This window comes from Bos taurus, chromosome 22 (assembly GCF_002263795.3).
Source record: "Bos taurus isolate L1 Dominette 01449 registration number 42190680 breed Hereford chromosome 22, ARS-UCD2.0, whole genome shotgun sequence".
NCBI classification, from domain to species: Eukaryota; Metazoa; Chordata; class Mammalia; order Artiodactyla; family Bovidae; genus Bos; species Bos taurus.
This window is the reverse complement of record NC_037349.1, coordinates 56,322,144-56,348,872: the sequence shown is the minus strand read 5'-3', so window position 1 is coordinate 56,348,872 and position 26,729 is coordinate 56,322,144. Positions and strand designations below refer to the sequence as shown.

The 26,729-nt window shown below is 51.1% G+C and overlaps 2 protein-coding genes and 1 non-coding gene across 6 annotated transcripts; all 3 read right to left on the bottom strand.

Annotated features, from left to right (window-relative positions):
- Positions 1-455: 455 nt before the first annotated feature.
- On the bottom strand, positions 456-4,222 carry RPL32 (ribosomal protein L32). The gene is made up of 4 exons (NM_001034783.2): positions 4,179-4,222; positions 3,248-3,348; positions 2,508-2,689; positions 456-634 (listed from the first exon to the last, which is right to left on the bottom strand). The coding sequence occupies exons 2-4, from the start codon at positions 3,341-3,343 to the stop codon at positions 505-507; spliced, it is 408 nt and encodes a 135-aa protein (NP_001029955.1). The 5' UTR covers positions 3,344-3,348; positions 4,179-4,222; the 3' UTR covers positions 456-504.
- On the bottom strand, positions 3,429-3,568 carry LOC112443561 (small nucleolar RNA SNORA7). The gene has a single exon (XR_003031972.1). It is a non-coding gene; the product is annotated as a small nucleolar RNA SNORA7 (small nucleolar RNA).
- Positions 4,223-5,515: 1,293 nt separating the features above from the next.
- On the bottom strand, positions 5,516-25,721 carry EFCAB12 (EF-hand calcium binding domain 12). Of its 4 annotated transcripts, none has more exons than XM_024982590.2 (10): positions 23,170-25,721; positions 21,801-21,897; positions 18,973-19,424; positions 16,538-16,720; positions 14,549-14,705; positions 14,004-14,200; positions 12,904-13,117; positions 8,696-8,858; positions 6,888-6,944; positions 5,516-6,048 (listed from the first exon to the last, which is right to left on the bottom strand). In XM_024982590.2, the coding sequence occupies exons 1-10, from the start codon at positions 23,239-23,241 to the stop codon at positions 5,790-5,792; spliced, it is 1,851 nt and encodes a 616-aa protein (XP_024838358.1). In that variant the 5' UTR covers positions 23,242-25,721; the 3' UTR covers positions 5,516-5,789. The 4 variants fall into 4 exon arrangements, with proteins under 4 accessions (XP_024838358.1, XP_005223177.1, XP_059736111.1 ...); XM_005223120.5 differs by having other exon boundaries at positions 23,567-25,721; XM_059880128.1 differs by lacking the exon at positions 21,801-21,897 and having other exon boundaries at positions 12,904-13,096; positions 23,567-25,721.
- Between the last annotated feature and the right edge of the window lie 1,008 nt (positions 25,722-26,729).

Below are 26,729 nucleotides of genomic sequence, written 5' to 3'. Positions count from 1 at the left end.
CAATCTGAGACATCTATCTACTACTACTATGGGGTTTAAACCCAGTCCTGTGCCAGAGTGCCACATGCCCTGTCCCACGTGACCTATGCTGCTTAAACCGTGTGTTGGAAAAAAGGTTCATAAAAATTCATGAAACAGCTGAACCCTAGCTATTGTTACCTGAGATCTACGGCTGCAGTTGAAAGGGAAACCTGATTGTCCTCAGTCTTCCTAAGAACCACACAGGGTAACTTCTGTTCTAACTTTACAAAGTGAGGCTGAAAATGACTGCCTGCTCCAAGTGCAAGGTCCTTCCATCTGGGTCTCAGAACCGACCCTGCTCTGAGCAGATCACAGGTCCTTTACAAACACCCCTTCCTAACAGAAGGTTCCAGAGAGCATGAACAGGCACAAGACCAATCTGTGGCAAGCTGTCATACTGAAGACTTAAGAACCAAGGGGGAGATGCCAGATGGTTGGGTTTTATGCTTTTATTACCACAAACAAAATGTGCACACGAGCTGTCTATTCATTTTCCTCGCTGCGCAGTCTGGCATTGGGATTGGTGATTCTGATGGCCAGCTGGGCTGCTCTTTCCACAATGGCCTTGCGGTTCTTGGAGGAGACGTTGTGAGCAATCTCAGCACAGTAAGATCTGGGAGAGACAATCAGTACACGGTAAGGAGGCCTGCCTGGAAGGCACACAGTGTTCCAGTGGGAGGGCGAGAGCTTTGGCTCCTTTGCTTTTAGAGCCACAGCACTAAAGGCAGGGGCTGCAGACTCACCTAATGCCATGGTAGTAGCAGCAAGCTCCTAAGTGTTCCCTGGTAGTGACTCCCCTCACTGAATCCTGCCAGCAGCCTTGCAACCCAGGCATCACCTCCATTTTACAGACAGGGAAACCAAGGCCCACCCAGGCCAGGATGGCTCAGCCCTCTGGGCCAACCTGCACAGCTCAAGGCAGTTTCAGGGAGCTTGGCCTTGCCAGTGAAAAGTTCAGGTAAACCTTCTGCAAAGCAACTAACAACCAAAATGCAACAGTCTGATTAAGCCAAGGGCTGCCCACCCAGACCATAAGCATCATTTACTACAGACAAAATTCAAGCTGAAAAGTAACAATGTCTAGACTCACTCAGTGAATGACAACACTGAACAATTCCTGAGCACTTGGCAGGTACTGGTCTATTCATTCCTTTGCAGCCACATCCCACCCCAGGTTGGCAACAAATTGGTCTCATGAGCACATTTCATCATGAGCACATTTCAGCAAGGAAATGCCATTAACAGTGGATTAAGACAAGACACTCTACACCCCTGGAGGAATTTCAGCAGACTCTAAAGGCAGCAGGCAGAGTTAAGAACTCTGCAGGAAAATAGCTTCACAGTAAGAGACAAACCAATCCAGAGACAGAACTGCTTTGTTTTAAAGTCTACTCATGCAATTATCTTAAAGGAGACTTAAGTTGTATCACACTTTCCATCTTTAAAAAAAAAAAACAAAACACTCAGGTCCTCATCCATGTGTATTTAATAAGCACGATCACAGTGATGTGTTCAGTTACTGCAATGATCAACTTAAGTTTCAGTTATTTAAAGATAAATGCCCAGAAATGGAATTTGTGAATTAGATGCAGAGTATTTCTGTGGCTATTGATAACAGACTGCCAAGGTACTATTTAAAACACACCTATCTTTATGGCAACTGGCAACATATGCACCACAATCTTTGCTACACAAAAGGGATTAAACCGAACCTTTCTGTCACAGTTCTCTACCAACCTGCTAACTCCGTGCGCTCTGGGCATCCAACATTAATTCCTAAGCCCATCCTTTCCAAAATACTTCCAACATTTTAATGCCTAACTTCCTGACCTAAAGAATCTCAACGGTAAGTGAGAATACTGGTTGGTTGTTACTTGTGCCTGCAATTACTACAGGTAGGGGAAGAAAACACACTCTCCTCCGCTTAACCAAAACATACCGTTTCCCCCAATCCAGATCAAAACTGTCTAAATCACCCCCCATGAAAAAGCTTTTCTCATCCCACTGCCCTAAGAAAACCATAGGTCATTTATACACAGTGCTCCCCAAGTGTCTACATTCCTCAGAATACGTGCTGTCCTCTGCCTGCGGGCTCTCCCCAAACGAGGCAGCAACTCCTCTACTCCTGTAGCCCTCTGAAGATTCCTGTGGCCACAGCACTAAGGATCCCTTGGGTCTGGGGTCTCTATTTCATCCCTGCCCCTTCCCCCACATAAGTAATGTTCTGAAAACCACTGCCAGAGGATGCTGCAGTGCCAAGCAAAGCCATTACCTCTTTTCAGGTCCCAGGCCTCTACAATTTCAGGGCACCCCCCCACTGCCCCCCCAGCAAAGGAAACATTCTGGAGTCCCCAACAAGCATCCTCCAAGCTCCTGAGGACACAAGACTCCTCCAAATGCATTCTAGAAGGTCTAGAGTTGCCTGCCCAAACCGATCTCACAGGCTGGCTTCTGACACCTGAACCCAGAGGTGAGACCCAACTCACTTGTTGCACATCAGCAGCACCTCAAGCTCCTTGACGTTGTGGACCAGGAACTTCCGGAAGCCGCTGGGCAGCATGTGCTTGGTTTTCTTGTTGCTCCCATAACCAATGTTGGGCATCAAGATCTGGCCCTTGAATCTTCTGCGCACCCTGTTGTCAATGCCTCTGGGCTTCCGCCAGTTCCGCTGAAAGAAAACACATTGTTAGTGTCTGTGAAGACACCAACTCTGCCTTCAGGAGAGAAAAGAGGGCCAGATGAAAAGAAAATATGCCATCTAGTTGTCTTTGGGTAACAGGATTTCATAGGAGCTCCTACATTTGACCAGCATAAATACACACCTACATTCACACCCCTTCCAAGCAAAGAAAAAGCAGGCTACATATCCATGAACCGTGAGGGGCCTGTGTATTAAGATGAGGAGCCCGGCTTTCAACATCACACTCAGCACCTAAGTTTTCCCACCTATGCAGTAAATATAATCTCTCCCTCATATTGTCATCAAGCCACCTGAGATGTAACTAATATAAGCTTCTAGATACCTCAAAACAGGCCCATGCCCCGTGTCATTTAAATTCCAATTTACACATCAAGGGACTGAGTGGCGGTGAGGCAGGGACACCTGGGGTTCTAGAGAGCCCTGCCACCAGCCAGACCAGTCATCTAGCAAAGCTCAGAAACCCAACAGCCTGTTTAGGAACCATCTATCTTCACCCAACACACACTTCCATCCTGGGCCACATACCTTGATTTTGACATATCGGTCTGATTGATGCCTAATGAACTTCTTGGTCCTCTTTTTGACGATCTTAGGCTTCACGAGGGGTCTGAGGGCGGCCATGATGCCTTCAAGAAAGAGTCAACAGACCACGTCAAAGATGACTTCTTGGAAAGAGGCTTTCTCGCCCTGACCCGGGGGCTTGAACTCTTGTTGCAGAGTGTCTTCCAATCACCAGATACTGAGCAAACTGGGAATGGAATGGGTACCTCTGCCAGGCTTGCTTTCCCTCCCGACTCCGAAGCTGGCAGAATACAAGCCATTCTCCAGATGCGATCCTGGGAGGTTAGGGGGTCAGCCTGCTCAGTCAGAGCCAAGAGAGAATGCCGCCAAAAGGGGCATCCTCAAAGGTCAAGACGCAGTTTCACATTCCCAGAGATCCTGACCCGCTACCAGAATTTCGGTTAACTACACTATTCGGCTCGCAGCTCGGCTTTTTTTGGCGGTCCCGCCACAGCAGCAACTCCAGGGCCAGAAACAGGAGGAGGAGCGCCGAACAGTGGAAACAGACAAATACACGTGAGTAGACAGGGCTGAGCGAGGTGATCCGAGGACTCGAGCCAGGGCAATCAGGCCGCAACCCTCCCAGTCGCTCCACAGCCCCCTAGGACCCCCGCATAGTCTGGCCCCAACCAGCGCCCTGCGCCCCCAGGGCTCAAACAAGCTGTCCGCAGCTCTGACTGACCCCAGGCGGCCTCCGTTGGAGCACAAGCGGCCCTGGGAAGAGAACCTCCATCACCCGCCGGGCCGCTTCACTCGGAACTTGTACGCGATCCAGCCGACCAAGAAGGGCAATGCCCACCCAAACGACTGCTGGGAAGGACGAGCTTTCCCGACAGGCAGCGAAGGGGCCAGAGGCAGGCCGCAGAGACGCGGATGGCCAGCGATTAACACTCACCGAGTCAGAGATGGCTGCCACCTCCGTAGGCAGCGCCGGGGAAGAGAGAGGACGGTGCCGCGCGGGGGCCGATGGGACGTCACTTCGCATCCTGACAGAGAAAAGGCAAGCACTTCCGGCGTTTAGCCCTTCAAAGATACTAAAGACACGTCAGAGAAATAATACTGAAAAAAAGCCGAGGCTGCCTGTGTTTTCCTAGTTATTAATATCTAGGAGTAGCACTAAAAATTTTCATGCCTTCAGTTGGGACCGCATAAAAATGTGAAATTTGGAACTTCCAAGACCTGGTGAGGCGGCATTCACTTCCGCCAGGAATTGAAGCCGTCCCTCCGGAGGATAATCCAATTTTCAGATTATTTCCGCCCGCGTTTCTTTCCGAAGTGCGCTTCCTTGTGGCCAGGAGAGAGCAAAACATAGACTTCCTAATAATTCTCTCACGTAGACTGTTAAAACACTCATTCGGTGGGTTGCGCGCGCGCACACACACACACACACACACACACACACACTTCTAACCATTAGGCTAAACTAGATGGTCTGGTTATTCATTGTTCTTGGTTTGTTGAATTTTAGCTTTTGTTTTTAACATTAATGTGAAAATCAAATTTCAAGAGAAAAGAAAACGGCCTTTGATTCCAAGACCCGAACACAATACGGATGTCTTGTCATCAGCGATCTTGGTAGTTACACAGCCAGACGGAGACAGAAGCTGAGATGGATTGATTGTGTTGTTGACTGCGTGATGGGTGAGAAGGGAAGGGAGTGTTGACAACTCCTTGGTGAGATTTTGACTGTGGAGGGGGAGTGTGAGGACACCCGGAGACGTGAGATGGGAGTTGTGAAGGGAATGTCTTGTCCAAAATCACATCGCTGGCGGCACCACACCTCAGGAATCCTGTTTGTCCTGTGGCTGAAGGAGTCAGGTGGGATGCCCAGCACAGAGGCACTGAGCTAACAGCAGCCCACAGGGTGTGTGTCGTGATGGAAAAGGTCTTGACCGGGTCAAATGGGTGAGTCGGGAAGGGCTCATGAACCAGGGAGTATGCTTGCAGTTGCGAAAGGCCCAAGAGTTTTGGAAGTAGTGACCCAAAGGGCTCAGTCTTGAGGGGGATGAGGGACATGCTTATTTTATTTCAAGAGGAGGGCACAGGGGTACCCACACTACCTGCTGCTTCCTGGTGGGCACTGAGGTCCGGGACGAGTGGCTGGAGAGGTCATGCTGGCACCCCCATCAACACTCCAGGAAATGTGCCTGCTGTTTTCCCCAGACCTTGGACCCCAGCTTTCCAACACCCCTCTGGCCACAGCTTCTGAATCTGGAAATTACATCAGCTGAATCACAGGTGAAATGAGGAAAACCTCAACCCAGTTTTATTTCAACAGGACAGAGGTCAGGAGAGGGAGACACTCAAAAACCACATCTTCCCCTGGACACATCCATGCTCTGAGACACTGGACGCTTTGTCTGGAGACAGCTGGCCCAGGCCTTCCCACTGAAACGACTTCTCTTGCCTGGCTCTTTAACGCCCTCCCTGCGTCTACAGCTCTGGGCTGCTAGCTGCGCTGGTGCCTGGCCCCAGGATGGCTAGGTCTGGTGACACCTGGGCCACTCTAGTTGATGTGATAGATCTTGTGGGCATCGTAATAGGCGTAGGTCACGTAATTCACGTCCTTAATGGGCCACCAGCAGTCGGAGTGGTAGGTGGCCGGGTAGACGTGGGGCCGCTGTTGGACACAGCTGAAGATGGCCAGGCTCCGGTCCATGGTCACAGTGGGCAGGTAGAGCCGCAGCTTGTCCAGGAGGTGACCCGGCCAGAAGAAGTTGGGATGGGTTAGCTGTGGACTGCTGGGCTTCTTCTCCTTCAGCTTCCTGGGGAAGGAGAAGACAGAGACAGTCGTCATGGAGACAGGGGGCAGCTGGGGCTCCTTCCCCAGCGGAGGTGCAGCTCTGTACTAAGCACTCTAGTACTCTGTTGTCCTGCTGCCTCCCGGAGGCCTAGAGGGGCGAAGTCATTTCCCCAAGGCCACACAGCTGGCAAGTGGCGGGGGGTGGGCTTGACTGCCAGTCGGCTGTCTCTAAATCCAGACTCTTAACACGCACACCACCTGTTCTGTAGAGGCATTGTCACGTGCTGTTCAGAGGGCAGCCGCTGGAGTCAGCACACCTGGGTCCAAATCTCTGCTCTACCACTTAATAGATCCGTGACTTGGAGCAAGGTAGTCAGCCTTCCTGTACGGCAGTTTCCTCTTCTGTGAAATGGGAATGCTAAGCGTAACTTCATAGGGTTGTGGAGAGGGTTTATGTGAATTAACGAGTGGGGAGCAGTGTCTGCCTGGCACTCTTGTGTGTGCATGCGTGCTAAGTCTCTTCAGTCGTGTCTGACTCTCTGCGACCCCATGGACTGTAGCCTGCCAGGCTCCTCTGTCCATGGGATTCTCTGGGCAAGAATACTGGAGTGGGTTGCTATGCCCTTCTGCAGAGGATCTTCCTGACCCAGGGATTGAAGGCTCCTGCACTGCAGGTGGATTCTTTACTGCTGAGCCACCAGGGAAGCCTCTGGCACACTTAAGGGTCACTTTACAGATCCTCAGCTCCTGGGCACTGATTCCTGCATGCTGGGTCCCATGTACCCTGCAATACTCGAGTCCTGGGTCCCTTCCTCCCACCTGCCCCCCCCCCTCCCCCAGAGTTCGATGATCACTACAGACCTGGTGAATTCCTCAAATTCCTTAAAATTGATTTTCTTGATTTTCTTCGGCATTTTCCTGGTGGAGGAGAGAGAGAGAGGTATCTCGTCAGGAGACAGGAAATCCAGGTCAGTGGGGCCTCAGGGAGTAAGTATGTCAGGGTGATGGGGGCCCACCTCTGAATCCAGACCAGAGCCCTGGAAAGAGAACTTCTCCCTGTTCGGGGCCCTGACTGTCTGCCATGCTCCAGTGGAACACACGGTGAACTGGAGTGTCTAGATCTCTGGGGCCCTACTGGGGAGGCAGACAGGATGGCAGCGCTGGGTTCCTAGCCTCGCTGGTTGGGCGACTTGGGACCAGTCAGTCCCCTTGTGGGGGCCTTGGGTTTCTCGTTCCCCAGCACGGAGACCTCTAAAGTCATTACGAGACATGCTCAATCATCTGAATCCTTTTTGCGCCTGCGACTCCCACTTGCCCTCCAGAGCTGAATCCCGCCTTGAGGACAAGGGTGGTAAAAGGTAACGCCCCAAATCTGGGGCCTGGTAGACATCACTTAATCACCACAGCACTCTTTCCCAGCAAGCCTGCATCTGCCTCGGAATCTTTGACAAGACATGCTAAGTAGCCAATGAAACCAGTCCACCCCCGCCCTGGGGGACCTCTATCCTTTATAACTGGGGCCTGTCAGAGCAGGACAGAAGTCACTTTCTCAGTTTTTTGAGGTTCATGGCTCAGGAATTGGTGGCAGCCATGCAGGGGATCAGAGAGGACTCTCTAGGTGACCAGCTGCCCAGCTCACCCTCAGCTCTTCCCTGCCAGGACTGTGGCCAGCTCCACCTGCAGGCGAAGCCCACTCCTACACTCAAGAATGGCCTGAAGGGATAGGCTATAACAATCAGTGCTCAGGTGCTAAGGGTCCTCACTGTGTGTGTGGTAGAGCTGTCAGGCCCATTTTACAGATGAACATGCTAAGGTTCAGTAAGCGAGGTAACGGTCCATTTGACCTCTGGTCTGTCAGTGGAGCAGATTGCTCCACTGCTTTCCCACCCCGGCTGTCTGGCCAGACCACCCGAGCAGGCATCTGGCAGCAACGGACAGTGTGGGCAGGTCCTCAGCCCCTCCCCCGTCACGGTATCTGGTCAGCTGCCCCTTCTCCCCTCCCTCCCTCCACTCTGCTGCTGCTGCTGCTGCTAAGTCGCTTCAGTCTCGTCTGACTCTCTGCGACCCCATAGACAGCAGCCCACCAGGCTCCCCCATCCCTGGGATTCTCAAGGCAAGAACACTGGAGTGGGTTGCCATTTCCACTCTGCAGTCCCCACCAAAGCTGGCTGGTGGTAGCCTGCTAGCCGATCACCTCCTGACAAAGCAGGACATTCTCTTAGAGAGACACTGGGCTGATCTGACGGTCAGGGGAGGCCCCAGGGCAGAGTTCTTTTCTCTGGGCAGGAGTGTGCAAGCCCACATTTTGCTAGAGAAGGCAGAGGAGGGGTTGCCACCACTGTCCTTGGCAGGGGCCCTACACCCGGCCCACGATTCGTGAAGAGGCCTCCCCGGTTTCTCTAAGAAGTCCTTCTTTTTAACCTTTTCCAGAGACCTTGAGGTCGTGTAGGATGTAGTCAGGAGGGCTGCATGCGGGTGAGGCAAGAAGGCTGGGGAGACACGTGCCGGGGGGACACGCGGCCAGTCCGTGGGGATCAGGTGAGCTGGACATGCCGGGTAAGGACACAGACACCTCCTTGTGACCCGCCTGTAACTGCCCACCACCACCCCAGCCATGGGGCATCAGTGGGCAGGAGCGCAGGGCGGAGGAGGAGGGGCTGACACTCAGCTTGTCAGGCTTCTTCTGAGGCACAGGCACAGGAACACCCTGGGGCCGGACCAGGGCCAGGTTCTCAGTGAAGGGCTTGAAGTCTGAGTAGTAGCCTCCTGGCTGCCGGATCGGGCGCATCTCATCCTTCTGGAAAATGATCTTGTCCCCTGGGTACATCAGGGCTGTAAGCAGGAGGAGAAACATGGCCTGTCAGCCCGAGACCCGTCCCCAACCCCAGCCTTTGGGGCCGAGGGGGGCTATTTTTAAAAACAAATTCACATTCTTGTTTGAAAAGATTTTCCTTATATACATTATTTTTTTTTTTACTTTATTTATTTACTTTTTCTTTTGGTCTGCAGTGGCACGTGGGATCTTAGTTCCCCGACCAGAGATCAAACCCACAGTTCCCTGCACGGGAAGCTTGGAGGCTTAACCATTAAGCTACCAGGGAAGTCCCTTTACTTTTTATTTTTAAATGATGGTAGGTTCACAGCAAGTTGCAAAAAATAGTGCAGCAGGTCCCCGAGTCCTTCCCCAGCACACCCCCTCCCCGATGGTGGTGAGTGCGTCCTGGCAGCATGCTGTCGGGAAGTGGGGCTGGCAGGCTACCACTCAGGGGACCACAGATGAGGGCGCCTGTTCAGAACCAGGGCGGCGGTGGCCCCGAGGCCTGGGGGCAGGTAGGAGGGAGCGTGGCCCCACACCCTGCTCTGCAGGGGCCGCCTGCTCAGGAGTCCCTGAAGGAGGGAGGGAGGCCTCACCCAAGACATCACTGGATTAACTTAGACTCGGTGGGTGGTGGGTTTTCTCGTGCAGAAGCAGCACTTCTGCCACTCGCCCCAGCGTCTCATGTTCTGGAGGCAGTGGTGGAGGTTCACTCTCCAGGTTATTCATTGTTTTTAAGGGTTTTTTTGTTTGTTTTTAGTTGGTGAATCAACTACAGTTTATTGCTTAGAATGCCCCCTCCTTATCTGGCCAACACAAATGTATTTCTTTATTTACATTATCTATTTTGGCTGAGAGGCTTGTGGGATCTTAGTTCTCCGACCTGGAATGGAACCCATGCCCCTTGCTTTGGAAGCTCAGCATCTTAACAAATGGACCACCAGGGAAGTCCGAGACTTTTTTAAATTTTGTTGATATTTATTTATTTGGTTGCAGCAGGTCTTAGCTGCCAGGGAATTTCAATCTCTAGTTGCAGCATCTGGGATCTAGTTCCCCAACTAGGGGTTGGACTCAGGCCCCTTGCAGTGGGAGCATGGAGTCTTAGCCACTGGACCACCAGGGAAGTCCCAAGTTTTAATGTTTATTTGGGTAGAGGGCAGGGATTGCACAGGTGAGAAGGGAGAGTAGGGAAGGGGGAGATGGGCAACATCATCATTTTTAAAAGGTTTACATGATTTTTAAACTACATTTTTTAATGTATATACATATAGGACTTTTAAAAAATGACTTATAGAGCTAATCCATGTGAATAGCAAATAAATAAGAAAAAGAGATTTGTGAAAGGATGGTCGTTAAATATTATTGGTGGTCAACTCTGGCTGGGGGATTTTGTTTTGTTTTGTTTTCAAAAATGTAAATGAGCAAGATTTATCTATAAAATTAGGGGGAGCAGAACAATAAAGCTATATTCAGTGGAGAGGGGAAATGCCTCGATGTTCCAGAAGTCTGGCCCATGAGCTTGAGGTCTGGGATCTGAGCCCACCAAGCTCTAGCCTCAGGCACAGACCTGGAAGTGCCAGGGTTTGTGCTTCTGGTCTCTGTCTTAAGGACAGGCAACAGACAGTGGCCAGGACAGCAGCCAGAGATGGACTAGCGTCTTTCCCATTTTAGACCAGTCAGAAGCAAAAGGAAGCCCACCCACAGATGTGCCTATGTGCTCATGAGTGAGGGATCCTGCAGACAGGTGAAGCTCAGCTGTGTGCAGGCCCAGGAGCCAGCAAAAGCCGGTGGTGGAGAGACTCAGTAAAGCCTCGATCCTCTCTGGTGGGGACGGACCAGCCGGCATGTCTGGGGGCGAGACCTAGCCCGCAGGAGCCGTCGTGTGCCTGGGAATCCTGCCTGCATTTTAGAACACCTGAGCCCCACTGCACGCCAAGCCCAGGTGATCTGGGAGCATGAGGCTCCCCGAGGAAGGAGGGAGGGAGGATAAAAGTCAGGGTCGAGAGCTGTGGGGTCACCTGCCATATCTCTGCCCTCCTGGCCCAGACGGCGGCAAGCGGCTGCCCAGGCGAGGGGTGTGCAGCTTGTGCGGGAGACAGTGACCATTTAGGCTGGTTGGCCTGTGTTCCTGAAGGCCCTTGGCCACTTCCTCTTGTATAGACCTTTTATGGCCTGACTTGTATCCCCCCAAATTCATACATTGAAGCTCTGACCCCTAGAATTTGTATTTGGACATGAGGCCTTTCAAGAGGTGATAAAGCTAAAATGAAGCCACTAAGGAAGGGCTGCATCCAGTCTGACTGGTGTCCTTAGCAGAGGAAATGTGGGCGCAGAGACACAGCAGGGGCGCATGTGTGCACGGAAACGACCGTGTGACTAGACAGCCAGACAGTGACTGTCTGGAGGGCACGGAGAGCGATCTCAGAGGACATGAACCCTGCCAGCACCTTGATCTTGGACTGTCTGCCTCCAGAATGGTGAGAAAATACCTTTCTGCTGTGTAAGCCCCCAGTCTGTGGTGTTTAGTTACAGCAGTTCTACCAAACTAATACAAGACCCAAGGTCCTCTACACTGAGCGTTTGTTTCCCCTCCCGGGGCCGGGGTGGGGGGGGTGACTCTTGTTCTCAGGGAAGTCACGGCACCCTCTGTGTGTCCCTTTCTCAGAAAACCACAGCCCAGAACGGCCACAGCTCCTTCCTGCGAGGTTCCTACAGGAAAACCTCTGCCCTCCAGTGCAGCAGCGACTGGCCCGTTGAACACGTACTTCATAAATGCGAGATGCCAGCATCATTACATGGTCATCAGGGGCCTATGGGGCCGCTCCTCTGCCCCGTGTCTCAGAAGCACACAGTCCACCCAGGAGTGGAGGGTTCAGATCTGCTTGGATACATGGAAACACAGCTCTTGCCCCAAGCAGAGGGCGGGACCGGTGCGAGAGCTCAGGATTGAGACCTGTGGGCTCAGCAGAGGGCAAAGGGCTTCCACAGAACCCGTCTCCCCGTGCGTTCTTCTTTCTGTGTGGCAGAAGCACCAAGAAACAGGCCTGGCTGAGACGAGTGGGTTTGGAACACTCCTTGTGTCGTTGCGGTTACCTCTCCCAGCCAGGCTTCTGGTCCGAAATCGCCTACTCTAATAAGCAAACTAATTCATACTTAGGAATAACAAAACAGTTTCCCTTTATCATGCAATCACAGTTCCCAAGGACAAAAGCATATTTGTAAACAAATATATTAGATGTAAATATTAAATGAAACAATGCATTGTTCGCAAGTCCCATTCTTTAACCATCTTTTCCCTGATCCTACAACAGTTTATCTGCTTAAGGAAATGGCTCTTATTGTCAGTAAATATGAATACCAAATAATTATGCTATAACTACATTATTTCATCTTAACAACTCATCACATGCACAGATTCACTCCTTATAACACCGACGTATTTCCCACATCGACACGATGGTCGGTGCTCATTCGGGACTGTTCCTCCTGGCCCACCTCTGGCTCCCTCACCTGGACCTCCAGTCCTGGTGCTCCCTTCCCTAGGCTGGGGAACCTGGACTCTGGGCCTAAGGAGCAGAGTGTGGGACCTGCAGGGCTGTCAAATCCCCTCTCACAGCAAACCAGGAGACTTCCCTGGTAGCACAGGGGACGGGAATCTACCTGCCCAGTGCAGAGGACAACGGGTTTGATCTTTGGTCTGGGAGGATCCCACGTGCTGCGGAGCATCTAAGCCCGTGCGCCTTCAACTGCTGAGCCTGTGCCGTGCTTCACAATGGGAGAAATCACCGCCATGAGAAGCCCGTGCACTGCCGCTAGAGGGCAGCCCCCGCTCCCCGCACCTAGAGAAAAAGCCCGCGTGGCAACGAAGACCCAGCACAGCCCCAAATAAATAAAAGCGAACCCGGTGGGGCTGTTCTTCCCCCAGCCCCCTTTCTCCCCAGCGTCTCCGTGGTGTGGTTGGGTGCTTGTCGGCTGGGGAAGGACAAGCCTCAGGTGGCTGCCACCCTGGCCCCCTGCTCGGGGGCCCCCTTGACACCTTCCCAGCAGACCCGAGGCCCCTACCTCTCATGAGGATGTCCTCGGTCAGCGGGAGGCCGTGGGCCTCGCAGACCTTCCAGCACTGCAGGTAGACCAGGAAGGTGTCCACGCGGGACCTGTTGAGGATGCTCCCCATCTCCCCGTGGACTGTGGTCGGCAGGCAGTGCTCGTCAAAGTGCTTGTCCCCGCTGCGCACCAGGCGGCACTGCTCCGTGTACTGGATGGAGGGGAGGGCCAGCTGTGGGGAGAGTGGAGGCGGGCACTCACTCCTCCTCGCCTCCCTCCTGGCCCAAGGCAGATGCGGAGCCTCAGGCGCCTCTCCTCCCCCGGCCCGTGAGTGCAGCTGTTGATGTCAGCCACTGGGGAGGAAAAATCACCCCTGATCAAGGTGACGCCTGCATAACATGTGAATGGGCCGGGCACAAGGTTCTTTGTGCACAGCTCCTTACACAGAAGTGCACACGCGACTGTATACACATACAGAAGGCTCCTTTGCGTGTGTGCTAAGTCGCTTCAGTCGTGTCCAACTCTTTGCAACCCCATGGACTGTATGTAGCCCACCAGGCTCCTCTGTCCATGGGATTCTCCAGGTAAGAATTCTGGAGTGGGTTGCCATTTCCATTCTTCAGGGAATCATCTCGGCTCAGGGATCGAATCTGGGTCTCCTGCATTGCAGGCAGATTCCTTACCATCTGAGCCACCAGGGAAGCACTTAGTGAACAGTGCCTGATGCATCACAGGCTCGCAATAAAAATTTATTGGGTGAATTAATTTATACAATCAGTTCTTCCTTCCTTCACTCAACATGTGTTCCTGGAGTGCCTACTCAGTGCCAGGCCCCAGGCCAGGTTCTTGGATTCCAGCTGTGATGAACATGCAGTCCTGGCCTCAGGAGTCAGTCGTGATTCAACAGTTGGAGGAAGGGAACTCGGGACTTTCAGAAACATCATATCAACTCATCTTATCAGAAACCTTGGGAGGCAGGTGTTGTTCATACAGACAGAAGAGGGAACGAGGAGGTAAGGAAGCTGGGACCCCCAGAGCTCCCCCGGCCAGAAGGTGGGGCATGTGGGCCCGGCCTGCCCGGTCCCCAAGCCCCGTCCCTCTCCTGTCGGGGTGGGCACCTTGTTCTGCCGCTTCCTCTCTCGGTAGTGCTTGCCCACATCTTCCATCTCCTCCAGTGTCATGGGCCGTGCCTCCATCTCCGTGTCGACCACGGGCACCGTCAGCAGGTCCATCTTGGGAGCCTCTGGGGGTACATTCGCCTTCTGCTTTGGGGATGAACTCTGTGTGGAGCCGCTGTCATTGGATGATCTGGAATCTAAGGGTGGAGGGAAGAGGAAGAGGAAGGAGGAGCTGAGAGGGTGCCCGGCCATAGAGCCCATCGGGCAGTGAACCAGTGTTGCCGAGCGGGTGCCTTGAAGGTGTCCCTTCTTCGGGCTCCTCTGTGGCCTTCTCCTCCCTCTCCCGCACCCGGCCCAGCCTTCCCGTTTCCGTTCCCATCCTCCAGCATCCTGCTTTTCCAGGCCTGCTTCAGGCCTCTGCGGCCCCGGGCAGAAATGAGATCCTGGCCCTGCTGCCTTCTAGATTTGAGACTGTGGCCCGGCAGTCAGCCTCTCTGAGCGTCAGCTTCCTCCCTGCACGGGGAGGGGCGGAGGCAGACACGCACCCTCTGTTGCGATGGTCAGGGTGCTTTGCTGCCGAGCCAAAGACCACTGCTTGTAGGTGCTGGCCAGGTTATCCATCGTGATGCTGTTGTGCTTCCCCAGGGAGCTGAGGTAGACCACAATGTCCTCCACCTCCTGGTTTTTCAGAGGGACTCCAATCTGAGGAGACAAGAGAAGCCCAGGTGGGCAGCCTGGCTCCAGATGTCCTGCTAGGATGGCCAAAGCCTCGCCAGCCTGGCCCCGCCTCCCCATCGAGTTTCATCCTCAGGCGCTCCCAGCTCACATCCAGGGTCCCTGTGAAGGAGCTCAGAGCCTCTCCCCGGGGCCCTGCACATTTCCCACCCTCTGCCTTGACTCAGGCGTTTCCCACTTTCTGCCTGAACAGCTCCCATCCCTCCTTCCAAACCCCGGTCCAGACGTGTCCCCATCTTTGCAGAGGCTGTTACTTCTCCCTCTGGCCTGCCTGCACACTCCATTTCAATCTCAGCCTTCCAGTGCCAGACTGGAAGGAGGATGTCACATCTGTCATCCTTGTCTGTGAGGGACACAGAGGCCTCCCTTAACTGAAGTAAAATAGAGTCGGAAATCTAATGCCCGGGACTCTTTTAAGGGTGACGGGCAAACTTTGGAGGAATACGATACTTGCCAGCAATACTGAATATTCAAGAAAAAATAGTGTGAAAGGAAATGTATCTTTGCCAGCTTCTTTACACTGTAGATGTTATTCTCTGTGCTTTATTTAAAGACGATCAGAACTCACCTGGTGCTAAAGGATTTAGTGTTTGAACTTTTTGGTGACGTTGAATTAAAGACCCTTTATTTTTTGTTTTAAATGCTTTGAAATGTTGTTTAGATAGCTACATGGTATAAAATGAAAGCCTGAAACTGCTGGTGATTTTAGACTAAAAAAAGTGTAGCATTCCCCTTCTTTCCTAAAGTTTTTTTTAAAGGTATCATGTATTCAAAATATATAAAAGTTTAAGTCACCCAGACCAGGAATCGGCAAACTTTTTCTAGAAAGGGCCAGATGGTAAGTATTTTAGGCTCTGGGAGCCATGTGGGTCTCTGTCATCACTATTCAACTCTGCCCTCCTAGCATGAGAGCGGCCATGATAACGCATAGACAAATGTGTGTGTTGTGTTCCAATAAAACTTTATTGACAAAAAAACAGGAGACCAGTTGGATTCGACTCCTGGGCCAGAGTTAGCAGAGCTCTGCTAGACCAACAGGACTTCCTGTGATGATGGGAAGATGCTCTGTCTGAGGGGTCCAGCAGCAGAGCAACTGCTGAGCACTCCAACTGTGGCCACTGTGCCTGAGGAACTGGAGTTCTAGTTTTATTTATTTATAGTTAAATTGAATTTTTGAATAACCCGACAAGGTGTGGTCTGAGGACCCACACCATGGGCATCGCTGGGAGCTTGTTAGCGTACAGCATCCTGAGGGGGCTACCCTGGTGGTCCAGTGGTTAGGACTCCCTGCTTCCACTGCTGGGGGCCCAGGTTTGATCCCTAGTCGGGGAACTAAGATCCCATAAGCTGCATGGTACCTCTCCCCATCAAAAAAAAAGAAGGCAGTATCTTGGGACCCCACACAGAGATACTGGGACAGAAGCTGTGTTTTAACAATACCCCTATGTGAGTCACATGCTAGTGATGGTTCCAGAAGCTCTAGAAGGTTCTACAGGCAGGACTGAAGATCCAGCTCTCTCTGTGCTCAGTTCTGGGGTCTCACTGGCAGGACAGTGATTCCCTAAGCAGCAGGCTGGTTACAAGGCTGGCTCTACACACTTCCCCCTCAGGTAGGGCCTTTCAAGGTCAGACTGGGGCAAGGTGGCTTTAGGGGTCTGATGGGGGGCTCAGGTTAAGCCACACATTCCAATCCGGCTTTACAAATAATGCGGGGGATGTCAGAGCAGGATAGTGCCGCAGGGCTGTGGGGGTGCACGGGCACCCCCACCCCACCTCAAGCCAGCAGGGGAGGCGCTTACCGCCTTGAGAGCCACGATGAACTCCTCTCGGGAGATCTGGTGCTTGCCCTGGTCCACCTTGTGAAACAGCTCCAGGATCTTGATCTTGCGGCAGTGCAGGTAGGAGTACAAGGTTGACAGGGCGGGGGGTTTGGGCAGTCGGAGCTGGGGCACCTGCCGGCGGGAGGGTTGCTGGCTTTTCTTCTGAAAGAGGCAAGAGAGGGGGGCAGAGGGGAGCGTTCAGGAGACACCACGGAGCTGGGTCCCCAGATATAGAAATGGGAAAGAGAGAGGCCGAGCCACGCCGCCCAGATGGCAGGGTGCAGGGCAAAGGGCGTGGGCTTTCGGCAGGCACGTCCTGCCGCGGGAGGCCTGGGCCGCTTGGCTTCTCTGAGCCTCCAAGTTCTCATCAGGCACAAGAGGTTTGGACAAAATGAGAACTAGAACTTCATTCTTATCCCCATCTCTCGTCAGACCAGTCACTATCATAATCCCACTGGGCTCTCAGCGCATCAAAATATGAGCCCCTGCCTGAAGCCGCCTGGGGCCTCTGCTGCCCCTACTCCCCAGCCTCTGGCCCTGGGCCTCCCGCCTGGAATACCTCTCCCTTCTCTGTCAGAATCCTACTGCCCCTCCCTTCCAGGTGAACGGGAATACAGTCAGCCCTCCAGGTCCGTGCACTCCACATCCATGGATTTAAAAACTCCAGAAAGTTCCAAAAAGTAAAGCTTGAATTTGCCATGGCCATCAACTATTTATGTCATACTTAACATGATATGTATAACTATTCACATGACCTTTACATTATATTAGGTATTCTAAGTCATCTAGAGATGATTCAAATGTAAGGGAGGATGCTCGTGGGTTATACGCAAATACTCTGCCCTTTTATATGAGGGTCTCGAGCATCTTCAGATGTTGGTATCCATGGGGTGCCCCCCAACAGATAGCAGGGTAAACTACTCAGGAATACTGTTCCGTTAGTGTGGTGGAGCACTTGACAGTTTACAAAAGGCCTTTCTATTCCCTAGCTTATAGCTCCTCAGCGGCCTGGAGTCTATCAGCGGCCTGGCGTCTATCAGTGGCCTGGAGGCAACTGCAGAGTCATTAATCTTTTGTGTCTGCCTCCCCCACTAACATGTGAACCCCCTGGGAGCAAGATCACATCTTACTCAGCTACATCCCCCACCTCCTATGCTTGTACTCAACAAAGCCCCCAGCCCTGTGCAAGCAGGCAGTAATGGTTTGCTGAATGGAAAAGAAGGATGCCGTGAATTCAATAGTAGGTATTAGCTTCCCTTTGGGAAGCTTCCCTTCCCAAATGAAGAAACAGGCTCAGCGAGGTGAAGCGACTTGCCCAGGATCACACAGCAAGTAAGCAGTGGATTTCTAACCCAAGTCCTGTGCTTATACCTAGAGGCTGTGCTGTTGGCAGGAAAGGGTGTGTGAGAACCATGAAAGTTGGGTTTTGACTATGATTACACCAAGGACTGACTCTGAAGTTTGGGGGCTAACCCAAATGAAACCGGTAATTCTGCAATCATAATAAAAATGACAAACGTTGAACGAGGGCTCACTATACGCTCGGCATGTCTCAGGCACCTTATATATATTAATCCATTTGGATGTTGCAGCAACCGTGGGAAGCAGGCACATTGGTCCTCCCCATTTAAGAGTTGAGGAAACCGAGGCCCAGATCATATGGCTAGGAAGTAGCAGAGCTGGGTTTAAACCCAAGTTATCTCACCTCTTATGCCAGCTTTACCTAAACTGGGAGAATTTTCAAGTGTCTGTGTTGGATGCATTTGGAAGACGAGGGCTCTGGCTACTGACTGCCAGTTACTATCTCTCTGGGCTTGGACAATGTGTGGCCTCACTGAGCTTCTGTCTTCATATTTATAGAGGGAACAATATGTATATACACACAAATTCATATACAAATGTTGTAAAAGATTTTCTTAGCAAAGAAAAGATTTATAAGACTTTCTTCCAGTCTCACAACTGTGATCTTCACAATAGCCCTGTGAACACATGGTCGGGGGTGTGTGTACATGTGTGCGTGTGTGTGTGTGTGTGTGTGCGCTCAGTCGCACCTTACTCTTTGCGACCCCACAGACTGCAGCCCGTTGGGCTCCTCTGTCCATGGGATTCTCCAGGCAAGAATACGGGAGTGGGGTGCCCTTCCCTTCTCCAGGGAATCTTCCTGACTCAGGGATGGAACCCGGGTCTCCTGCATTGCAGGCGGATTCTTTACTGTCTGAGCCACCAGGGAAGCCCAACAAAAGATCACAAGTACACCTCCTTTTCAGGACTTCTGTCCCAGGACTCCCCTGGACTGGGAGCGGGGATGGTGGGAGTTAGGGTGAAAGATCCCCACCCTTCCTAGTCTGAGGGAATGAGTGACAGCAAGCCCCTAACACCCAGAGTGTCTGCGCCTGGCAAACGGGGCTGCTTACCGCAGTGTCCCTGATCATGGCCAGCTGGCTCGGCAGCCGAGCCACGGGCTGCTTCTTGTGGATGTCACGTAGGACCTTGGCCTTGGACAGCGTGAGGTTGGCCTTGTTCTGCAGCCACCTCTCGACGTTGCCAAACGATTCCAGGTCCTTCCGCATCTTCAGCCTTTGTCTGAGCCACGCCCTCGGATCCTCTGGCTGTTCTTGGGTGTCCCCGACTTCCGGGGCTTTGGGGCTGGGGGTGGGCTCCAGGGGAGTCTGGAGTTGGGGCGTGGGACGGACAGGCTTCGGAGCCTCCTTCTGTGGCAGGATGATGACCCGCCGGCGGCTCCTGGGCAGGTGGAAGTCCTCCTGCTTGAACTGTTTGAAGCAGTGGGCGATGACCGCTTCGGGGTTGAACACCGGCTCCTTGCTGGCATTTTCATCATCCAACAGGGACTTAGACTGGTAGAACCCTTGGGGGAAGAGGGTTAGAAGGTGAGTTCCTATCAGGATGAGGACCACAGGAGTCAGGAAGGAGAAATGCTTCAGCACGGGGCTGTATGTCAGGGTGCCTGGCTTCCAGGCCTGACTTCATTGTTGCCTTGCGATGATGGTGAAAATATTTACATCTAATGTGACTGGGCACTCCCTGCAGCAGGCACTGTGCCAAGGGATTTCTGTGCTTTCTCATGGAACCCGTCTTAGGTTCTAATCTTACTCCACTCGACTCTGCCTGCGCCTTACTCATTGGCAATCAGAATGATCTTTTTAAAATGCCATTCTGATGGTCTGAACATCTGAGGCAGCCTAGTGCTGTAAAGAGCAGAGGCTTTGCAGCCAGAGTGCTCTGGCCTGAGTCCTAGCCCAGCTGCTTATGGGCAGCATGATCTCTTATTCTTTTGGTCTCAATCTCTTCATCTGTAAAATGGGGATAATGATGGTACCTGCCTTACTGTGTGGTAGAGATGCTTAGAATCTGTTCGTTTATTCATAATGCTCAAGCGTGCTCAGTCATGTCCAACTCTCTGTGATCCCCCGGCCCTCCATGGACTGTCACCTGCTGGGCTCCTCTGTCCATGGGATTTCCCAGGCAAAAATACTGGAGCAGGTTGCCATTTGCTCCTCCATGGGGTCTTCCTGATCCAGGGATCGAACTCAAGTCTCCTACACTAGCAGGCAAATTATTTACTGCTGAGCCACCAGGGAAGCTCTTGGTTGATATTTATCTTTTCCAGTACACTGTGAACCAGGATCTCATCTCTCTTGTTCCCTGCTGGAGTCCCAGCGCCTCCACAGTGCCAACATAGACTGGAAGCTCAGTAGATATTTGGTTATTGTTGCTTAGTCACTCAGGCATGTCCAACTCTGTGACCCCATGGACTGCAGCACGCCAGGCTTCCCTGTCCTTCACCATCTCCTGGAGCTTGCTCAAACTCATGTCCATTGAGTCGGTGATGCCATCCAGCCATCTCATCCTCTGTGTCCCCTTCTTCTCTTGCCTTCAAACTTTCCCAGTATCAGGGTCTTTTCCAGTGAGTCAGCTTTTTGCATCAGGTGGCCAAATTATTGGAGCTTCAACCTCAGCATCAGTCCCTCCAATGGATATTTGGGGTTCATTTCCTTTAGGACAGACTGGTTTGATCTCTCTGCAGTCCAAGGGACTCTCAAGAGTCTTCTCCAATGCCACAGGTGAAAAGCACCAATTCTTCAGTGCTAAGCCTTCTTTACGGTCTAGCTCTCACATCCATACATGACTACTGGAAAAACCATAGCTTTGACTAGATGGAACTTTGTTGGCAAAGTAACGTCTCTGCTTTTTAATGTGCTGTCTATGTTAGTCATAACTTTCTTCCAAGGAGCAAGCGTCTTTTAATTTCATGGCTGCAGTCACCATCTGCAGTGATTTGGGAGCCTCCCAGGATAAAGTCTGTCACCTGTTTCTATTGTTTCCCCATCTATTTGCCATGAAGTGATGGGACCAGAGGCCATGATCTCAGTTTTTTGAATGTTGAGTTTTAAGCCAGCTTTTTCACTCTCCTCTTTCACCTTCATCAGAAGGCTCTTTAGTTCACTTTGGTAAGTGAGTGAATTACAAGTGGATGGACCTAAAAGATTGGCCCCATGATTATACCCCTTTTACAGATTAAGACACTGAGCTCAGAGAGGCCAGAGGACACACAGTTGATTAGTAGCAGAGGTGGGACATGAACTTTGGCTTGCCTGGCCCCAGAGCTCAGCTCTTAGCCATTTCTTGATATTACCCCAGGCTGTGACCTAATCCCACTGAGTCTCAATTCTTTTACTAAAATGATGTAAACTCTGCTCTAGCAACCTTCCAAAACTGTTATGAAGAGCAAATGAATAACAGGTGTGGGAATGTTCTAAAATTCAGAAGGAGCAGAGCATTACTATAAAAAAAATCTTAAAAAAAAATACTGTCAACCTGCTGCATCATTTTCCTGCTACAATGAAAACTCTCCTGCTTAAAACCTTTCTGTTACTCCCAGCTGCCTCCAGGATAAAGTTCAATCTCCTTAACGTGGTCCCACCTGTCGCACCCGCCCCTGCCAACCCCCCTAATCTCGCCAGTGCTGCCTCCTCATCCCTGCTTCCTCACCTTGGATTGGTTCCCAAGCTAACCTGACTGTGGTTCCAGGGTATCCCCTTCTGCCCCCCGCCCCCTTTCTGTCTTTGGAATGCACTTCCCTTTCCCCTGCTCACTTGGTCACTCCCTACTTGGCCTCAGAGGCTCAGCTCAGGCATCACCTATCCCCAGAAGCATCCCAACCCCTCCCTCCTGCCCCTCTGGGTCCCAGAACCCCCAAGCTTAGCCCCCTCATAGCATTTACCATATTTTTCTTGATGCCGATACTTTTTCCCAACAGCCTGTGAGTCTCCCAACGGTAAGAACTGTGTCTTACTTCCTGTGTATCCCCGGTACCCAGCCTGGCACAAAGTGAACAGTCAGTATAGTTGTTAGGTCTCTTTACAATGCACATGTGTTCCTTTCATAGTCAGAAAATAATTAGACTATGTATACATTAATGTGGACAGAAGTAAGCACTTCTCAACAACCAATGTATTATTTCTTTGACGACAAGATGCTGGGTTCAACTGAGAATGTAGTCATTCATCCAACCAGCATTTATTGGGAACTACCCGTGCTTTTTACAAATCTCTCTCTGAATTCCATCCTACCTCTCTGACTACTTATTCTTGGGCCTCTGTTTCCTATCCACTACTAAAAAGTCAATGGCTTTCAGGTTTATACTTGGGTGCTCTTGTTTGTTTTTTTTTTTTTTTTCCAAACAGTCTCCTCCACTCTCATTTCTGTGGCCCCCACATGCAGAGGACTCTCATATCAATATTTATGATTTGGAATTAGCTCTGACTCGACATATAGTGAGAAGGAAATGGCAACCTACTCCAGTGTTCTTGCCTGGAGAATCCCATGGACAGAGGAACCTGGAGGGTTTCAGTCCATAGGGTTGCAAAGTCGGACACGACTGAAGTGATTTAGCATTCTACTTACAGTTGCTCCCAAAGCACCTCAACTTGTATGGCCGACAAAGAACTCAAACTCAACCAAGACTGAACTTATCTCCGCATCCCTGTCTACTCTTCCAGGAGGTTCCTTATCTCTGTAGAAAGCACCTCCATCTGCCAGGTAAACCTGGCTACCACCCTGCATGTCACCCTTGATTGCTCTTCCCAAGTTCTCTATCTAATCAGCCCCAAGTCCTGAAGTCCCCTCTCACCTGGCGCCTTTCCCTAGCCTCCCGGGTTCTTTGGCCGGGGCGTTTGGGACAGCTCCCCACTCCCAACATTCCGAGCCTGCCAATTCATTTCTGCATTTGCTGATGCTCCCAATCTGATCCTGTTATTCTCAGTAGCTTCTCCATCTCCTGGCTCCCAAGATCTCCTGGGATCTTATCCCTTCTGACCCCTCTCACCACTCATCTCCAGCAGCACTTAAACTCTGAGCAGTTTTCTGAAGACACCATGTCTCTGGGCCTCTGTGCATGCTGTTCCCCTGGTCTGGAAGGCTTTTCCTCCTCCTTCTGGCTTGGAGGACTCCGTGTAAAGATCTCTTCCAGGACCGTGGAAGCATTCCCCGTCTCCCCCGCCTCCTCTGTGCTTAGCTCTTACTCCTGGGTATCACCCTTGGACCCAGTACTCATCCCTTCTTCTGGGATTATCCATGTATCTGTCATTCACCTCTAAAGTTGTGGTGCTGATCAAGGACAGTAGGCTATTGTGCAAAATTTGAAGACTGATGTTCTTTTCCATGCCGCTTCTCCAGTACTGAATGTACTAAAGTCTGGTGAGGTAGTAGGGACAGTCCAGAGGGCCTGGACACCTTTCCCGGGGACATGGGTTGGGCCTCTGGTTCCAAACCAAGGCGACTCGGCCAGCGTCTCCAGCCCTCGCCGGGAAATCTGAGAAACACGCATGACCTGCCCCCGACTCCCTGGCAACCCCGCACCCAGAGAGGGGACGGCACAATGGGATACCCGTTCCTGTCCTAGCCTTCACTCCGCTTGCACCCGTCCACTCGGGGGTCAAGGGCTTCCTGGAGGTGGCGTCGATTCCCGGGAGCTTAGGGTGAGCTTACGGAGCAGCGACCGGAACGCAGCCTCGTACTCTTCATTAGAGTCGTCCATGGTCCCGGCGCTGGGAGCCGGCACTGAAGAGCGCGTGTGAATATGTGCGTGAGCCGGCGCTGAAGAGCGCGTGTGAATGTGTGTGTGTGTGTGTGTGCTTGCGCGGGAGTATGGGGTATCTGAAAAGCAGTAATAACCAAGTTTGCAAGAGACGCGAGACCTGCGGAGCTTGGACGCAACTGTTGCCATGACTACGGACGCCCCGCGCTGATTGGCTGCGCGCCGCCACGTGGGAGAAGACTCTCACAGGCCTGGAGTCCGGGAGAGACAGCCTGGGACTGCAAGGGTCCTGGGAGGGTCCGGGAGCAAATGGTGCAGAGTCTCTGGCTCCGCAAACAAACAAACAAAACCCCGTTGGATTTCTTAGATTGGCCCGTGGCCCCTCAATCTGGAGTAATAAATCCCTGGTTTCCTCCTAAACCGTAGGGACTTTAGCAGGTCTCCACGTGTTTAGAACAGGCCCTCCCTCCTCCAGATAGACCCCTAGTGAATCCTGGACGAATAGAGGCAGTTTTTGGTATGCTTGGTCCCCGAAATACACGGTGCCATGCTTTGGAATGATAGAACCTGAGAAACACTGGGTTGGCCAAAAGGTCGCTTGGAATTTTCCATATGAGCTGAATGATAAGCCCGAAGGAACTTTTTGGCCAACCCAAAATTTGACCTGTCCATTGGATAGGCAAAAGGTGGTCTTATTCAAACAATGGAATATTAGCCATTAAACAGGAAGGAAGTACTGACACATGCTGCTGTGACAGGCTGGCACTTGGGACCCTTGGCTGCAGTGCTTATACCAGGACAAATGTCTCCTTGAGCAACTAAAAATATAAAGAAACTATACAAGGGACTAAAATGAACAGATAAGGGTTTTCTTGCTGGGGAGATGAAAATATCCTGGAGTTAGTGATGACGGTTGCACATTGTGAATGTACTAAAAACCACTGAATTGTGCCCTTTCAGATCAGATCAGATCAGATCAGTTGCTCAGTCGTGTCCGACTCTTTGTGACCCCATGAATTGCAGCACGCCAGGCCTCCCTGTCCATCACCAACTCCCGGAGTTCACCCAGACCCACGTCCATCGAGTCAGTGATGCCATCCAGCCATCTCATCCTCTGTCGTCCCCTTCTCCTCCTGCCCCCAATCCCTCCCAGCATCAGAGTCTTTTCCAATGAGTCGTCTTTGCATGAAGTGGCCAAAGTATTGGTGTTTCAGCTTCAGCATCAGTCCTTCCAAAGAAATCCCAGGGCTGATCTCCTTCAGAATGGACTGGTTGGATCTCCTTGCAGTCCAAGGGACTCTCGAGAGTCTTCTCCAACACCACAGTTCAAAAGCATCAATTCTTCGGCGCTCAGCCTGCTTCACAGTCCAACTCTCACATCCATACATGACCACAGGAAAAACCATAGCCTAGACAGGACGGACCTTTGTTGGCAAAGTAATGTCTCTGCTTTTGAATATGCTATCTAGGTTGGTCATAACTTTCCTTCCAAGGAGTAAGCGTCTTTTAATTTCATGGCTGCAGTCACCATCTGTAGTGATTTTGGAGCCCAGAAAAATAAAGTCTGACACTATTTCCACTGTTTCTCCATCTATCTCCCATGAAGTGGTGGGACCAGATGCCATGATATTCGTTTTCTGAATGTTGAGCTTTAAACCAACTTTTTCACTCTCCACTTTCACTTTCATCAAGAGGCTTTTGAGTTCCTCTTTACTTTCTGCCATAAGGGTGGTGTCATTTGCATATCTGAGGTTATTGATATTTCTCCTGGCAATCTTGATTCCAGCTTGTGTTTCTTTCAGTCCAGCGTTTCTCATGATGTACTCTGCATATAAGTTAAATAAACAGGGTGACAATTTACAGCCTTGACGAACTCCTTTTCCTATTTGGAACCAGTCTGTTGTTCCATGTCTAATTCTAACTGTTGCTTCCTGACCTGCATACAAATTTCTCAAGAGGCAGATCAAGTGGTCTGGTATTCCCATCTCTTTCAGAATTTTCCACAGTTTATTGTGATCCACACAGTCAAAGGCTTTGGCATAGTCAATAAAGCAGAATAGATGTTTTTCTGGAACTCTCTTGCTTTTTCTATGATCCAGCGGATGTTGCCAATTTGATCTCTGGTTCCTCTGCCTTTTCTAAAACCAGCTTGAACATCAGGAAGTTCACGGTTCACAAATTGCTGAAGCCTGGCTTGGAGAATTTTGAGCATTACTTTGCTAGCGTGTGAGATGAGTGCAATTGTGCGGTAGTTTGAGCATTCTTTGGCATTGCTTTTCTTTGGGATTGGAATGAAAACTGACCTCTTCCAGTCCTGTGGCCACTGCTGAGTTTCCCAAATTTGCTGGCATATTGAGTGCAGCACTTTCACAGCATCATCTTTCAGGATTTGGAATAGCTCAACTGGAATTCCATCACCTCCACTAGCTTTGTTCGTAGTGATGCTTTCTAAGGCCCACTTGACTTCACATTCCAGGATGTCTGGCTCTAGGTCAGTGATCATACCATCGTGATTATCTGGGTCGTGAAGATCTTTTTTGTACAGTTCTTCTGTGTATTCTTGCCATCTCCTCTTAATATCTTCTGCTTCTGTTAGGTCCATACCATTTCTGTCCTTTATCGAGCTCATCTTTGCATGAAATGTTCCTTTGGTATCTCTGATTTTTTTGAAGAGATCCCTAGTCTTTCCCATTCTGTTGTTTTCCTCTATTTCTTTGCATTGATCGCCGAAGGCTTTCTTATCTCTTCTTGCTATTCTTTGGAACTCTGCATTCAGATGTTTATATCTTCCCTTTTCTCCTTTGCTTTTTGCTTCTCTTCTTTTCACAGCTATTTGCAAGGCCTCCCCAGACAGCCATTTTGCTTTTTTGCATTTCTTTTCTATGGGAATGGTCTTGATCCCTGTCTCCTGTACAATGTCATGAACCTCATTCCGTAGTTCATCAGGCACTCTGTCTATCAGATCTAGGCCCTTAAATCTATTTCTCACTTCCACTGTATAACCATAAGGGATTTGATTTAGGTCATACCTGAATGGTCTAGTGGTTTTCCCTACTTTCTTCAATTTAAGTCTGAATTTGGCAATAAGGAGTTCATGGTCTGAACCACAGTCAG

Bases quoted from the DNA above. Each gene is read 5' to 3' on its own strand.
- RPL32 (NM_001034783.2), bottom strand. From the start codon at position 3,343: ATGGCCGCCCTCAGACCCCTCGTGAAGCCTAAGATCGTCAAAAAGAGG. The intron at 2,690-3,247 runs GTATGTGGCCCA...GTTTTCTTTCAG, and splicing joins ACCGATATGTCAAAATCAAG to CGGAACTGGCGGAAGCCCAG. The intron at 635-2,507 runs GTGAGTTGGGTC...TGTCTCTCCCAG, and splicing joins GTGCTGCTGATGTGCAACAA to ATCTTACTGTGCTGAGATTG.
- EFCAB12 (XM_002697088.7), bottom strand. From the start codon at position 23,804: ATGGCAACAGTTGCGTCCAAGCTCCGCAGGTCTCGCGTCTCTTGCAAA. The intron at 14,201-14,548 runs GTGCGTGTCTGC...CTCCACCCTTAG, and splicing joins CCTGACCATCGCAACAGAGG to ATTCCAGATCATCCAATGAC. The intron at 6,945-8,695 runs GCTGAGTGTCAG...CTCCTCCACCAG, and splicing joins CCTCAGAAGAAGCCTGACAA to GAAAATGCCGAAGAAAATCA.